General features: G+C 36.2%; 1 protein-coding gene across 1 annotated transcript; it reads right to left on the bottom strand.

Annotated features, from left to right (window-relative positions):
* Positions 1-534: 534 nt before the first annotated feature.
* Positions 535-3248, bottom strand: LOC142840057 (uncharacterized). Its single transcript, XM_075956539.1, has 4 exons — positions 3215-3248; positions 2635-2670; positions 2182-2196; positions 535-1400 (listed from the first exon to the last, which is right to left on the bottom strand). Exons 1-4 carry the CDS (start codon positions 3246-3248, stop codon positions 535-537), a joined length of 951 nt encoding a protein of 316 aa, XP_075812654.1.
* Between the last annotated feature and the right edge of the window lie 468 nt (positions 3249-3716).

Raw genomic sequence — 3716 nt, forward strand, 5'->3', positions numbered from 1 at the left:
AATTTTTGTCATGCTTTTGAAGACTACATTTATTAAATTTATAGTTTCCTTCGTCGATGGTTTATTTAATGTATTTGTAAATTATTGTGACAAAGGATTTACCACATAGATTCTATCCATGTTTTTCTCTTATATGTGTACATTTATGCACTTGAAGATGAATAAGACATGAAAGGTTTTATCACACTGACTTCATTCATACTGTTTTTAAGCCTTTGAAGATTACTGTGATCTTCAAAGTCTTTACCACACTGAATACATCCATGGGGTTTCTCTGTTTCTTTTTTTCTTTTTTTTTTTTTTTTTTTTTGGTTTTTCGAGACAGGGTTTCTCTGTGGCTTTGGAGCCTGTCCTGGCACTAGCTCTTGTAGACCAGGCTGGTCTTGAACTCACAGAGATCTGCCTGCCTCTGCCTCCCAAGTGCTGAGATTAAAGGCGTGTGCCACCACCGCCCGGCTCTCTGTTTCTTTTATGCATTTGAAGATCACTGTGCTGTGCAAACCTCATACCACACTGATTATATTCAAAGAAGTTCTATCTATGGTGAGATCTTTTATGCACTTTAAGATTACCAGAAGTTGCAAATGCCTTGCCACACTCATTACATTCATAGGGTTTCTCTCCAGTGTGTGTTCTTTTATGCACTTGAAGAGAACTGTTCACTGCAAAGGCCTTACCACACTGATTACATTCATAGGGCTTCTCTCCGGTATGTGTTCTTTTATGGTGTTGAAGACCACTGTACTGTGCAAAGGCCTTCCCACACTGATTACATTCATAGTGTTTCTCTCCAGTATGTGTTTTTTTATGATCTTGAAGATTATTGTGCATTGCAAAGGCCTTACCACACTGATTACACTCATATGGCTTTTCTCCAGTATGTGTTCTTTTATGGCATTGAAGAGCACAATACTGTGAAAAGGCCTTACCACACTGGTTACATCCGTAGGGTTTCTCTCCAGTATGTATTCTTTTATGGGTTTGAAGAATACTATGAACTGAAAAGGCCTTACCACAGTGATTACATTTATAGGGTTTCTCTCCAGTATGTACTCTTTTATGCTTTTGAAGATTACTATGAGTTGTAAAGGCCTTACCACACTGATCACAATCATATGGTTTCTCTCCACTATGTGTTCTTTTATGCTTTTGAAGATTACTATAAGATGCAAAGGCCTTACCACACTGATTACACTCATATGGTTTTTCTCCAGTGTGTGTTCTTTTATGGTATTGAAGAGAACAATACTGTGAAAAGGCCTTACCACACTGATTACATCCATAGGGTTTCTCTCCAGTATGTGTTCTTTTATGTTTTTGAACATAACTCTGAGCTGCAAAGGCCTTACCACACTGATTACATTTATAGGGCTTCTCTCCAGTATGTGTTCTTTCATTCCCTTTTAGGTGACAGTCATATGTCAAGAGTTTACCACCTTGAATATATATTGAAAGTTTCTCTCCAGTTTGAATGTTTTCAATCCTGCAAGAATAATTGGCACATTTAAAAGCTTTCCCACATTTAATACACTGTTGTGCCTATACATTTGTATGAATTAATTTTATAATATGTTCCAATTATAAAGAGGAATCAGATATTAAGTTTTTAAAGCTGTGTCTAACTAAACTCATGTTTGCTCTTTAATTAGGCACTGTTTTGCCACTTAGAAGATACCTCCAATGGTCAATTCCTTTCTTTTATGGCTTACCATTTTACCTTCACAGAAACTTTTTTCTATATGATATTTGATACATGTGTGAAGAGAACTGGATAAACTCAGAGCTTTAACATACATGAATTCTCCTTTACTGTGAATCATATTGCATATGCTATGTGAACTAGGACACCCAGAATTATTTGCACAATTCTAGAACTCATAGAGCTTAGTCTGAGTTAGTTCATGTACTAACAATGATGGTGGAAAACCAAGTATTTGGATACTTGAACCAAATTCTACAAATTTACTCAACTTGGGGACTACTGGTTATCTAATTGTTCTTAGAGAGTGGTATGCTATATCTGTCTATATCCGTATGCTAATACACTTATATCAAGAATAACTTATGGTATACATAGTAAAGAAGAATAACAAATAAAAGATTTCCACATTGAATTCTCAGCATTTTCTTGCTGTTCCTCACAGACTTGTGGTATAGATGTCAAGGTTTCTGCAGAACAACTGCCACTTGACTCAACTCTAACTGCTTCTCTCACTAAACTTATCACAGTCACAAGAAGTGTATGAGGAATACAAGATTTACTATGAGTTATTGGTTTAGTACAAAGTTTTGCAGATATACTTATCATCTCTTCATATACCTTTTGTATTATGAGTAGCAAGAAAGAAATTTATTTGCAGATCTACAACAAAGCTCTCATGGTACTATGCCTCACAAGGTGATATCTTTCTAGCCATTGCTTTCTTGACTTTTTCTTAAAAGAATGTCATTCAAATGCAACTCACATATATGAAATATGGATTTGTAAAAATTTGATAACCATTAGTGCCCTTAAAACTGTGCTCATCTATTTTGCATTAGACCAAAACTTTCAGGACACAAAAGTTTCATCAGAGGCACATATTTATCAGCTTGCACATGAAAATTACCTTTCATTTCTTCTAGAAAATGGACAGTGTTCTTTAGTATTATGATCTTCCCAAATGAATCCTAAAATATAACACGAGAAAATGTATGTTATATTATTGAAAATTGTGCAGTAGTTAAGGTGTTATCTTAAGGGACCCTTAGAACTATGACTGCTTTATTCAACTTATTCTTATTATTTTTAAATGAAATTACAGAAGACCATCATTAACCAAGAAAAAGTTGTCCCCTTTATTTTGTTGATTTTTTTTGTTTTGTTTTTTTGTTTTGTTTTGTTTTCGAGAGAGGGTTTCTCTGTGGCTTTGGAGCCTGTCCTGGAACTAGCTCTGTAGACCAGGCTGGTCTCAAACTCACAAAGATCCTGCCTCTGCTTTCCGAGTGCTGGGATTAAAGGCGTGTGCCACCATCGCCCAGCAATTGGATTTTCGAGACAGGGTTTCTCTGTGGCTTTGGTTCCTGTCCTGGAACTAGCTCTTGTAGACCAGGCTGGCCTTGAACTCACAGAGAACCATCTGCCTCTGCCTCCCAAGTGCTGGGATTAAAGGCGTGCGCCACCACCTCCCGGCTGCCCCCCTTATTTTGAATCATGAAGGAAATTTACTTTTACCTATAGTAACGAGGTTCCTGTAGGTTTCCAGCATCACATCTTTGTAGAGATTCTTCTGGGACAGATCCAGCAAATCCCACTCTTCCCGAGTGAAGCTGATATGCACATCATCATAGGTCACTGCCGTCTAAAATATTTCATTCATGTGTATAATAGAAGCATGATGGTGACAATATTGTAAATGTATACTTCTTTAACAGTATAGTCATAAAATTCTGGTGTTCAACACTAACATTTCATGACACAGTCAGTCATGAAGGAAACTGAATATGAGAGTCACCCCTGTCATTTCTGTACCTTTTGAATGGGATATCACCTTACAGCCGAACTGTCTATTAATAGAGACAGCCAAGGAAACAGATCAATGGGACATAGTAAACTGAGAAAATTGTATGAAGAAATACTAATTACAAAATAAAAAAATCTGTAAACAGATGCACGTTCATAATATCTATTATGGTTTTGTAATCTTAATCTAGTATATTTTAGATATTTTACTTTT

Source organism: Microtus pennsylvanicus, chromosome 22, assembly GCF_037038515.1.
Source record: "Microtus pennsylvanicus isolate mMicPen1 chromosome 22, mMicPen1.hap1, whole genome shotgun sequence".
In the NCBI taxonomy this organism is placed as follows: domain Eukaryota; kingdom Metazoa; phylum Chordata; class Mammalia; order Rodentia; family Cricetidae; genus Microtus; species Microtus pennsylvanicus.

What these genes read in the sequence shown, in the direction of transcription:
- LOC142840057 (XM_075956539.1), bottom strand. Translation starts at nt 3,248, where the DNA reads ATGCTGGAAACCTACAGGAACCTCGTTACTATAG. An exon ending in CAGGAACCTCGTTACTATAG is followed by an intron (nt 2,671 to 3,214) that starts GTAAAAGTAAAT and finishes GTTATATTTTAG; the next exon opens with GATTCATTTGGGAAGATCAT.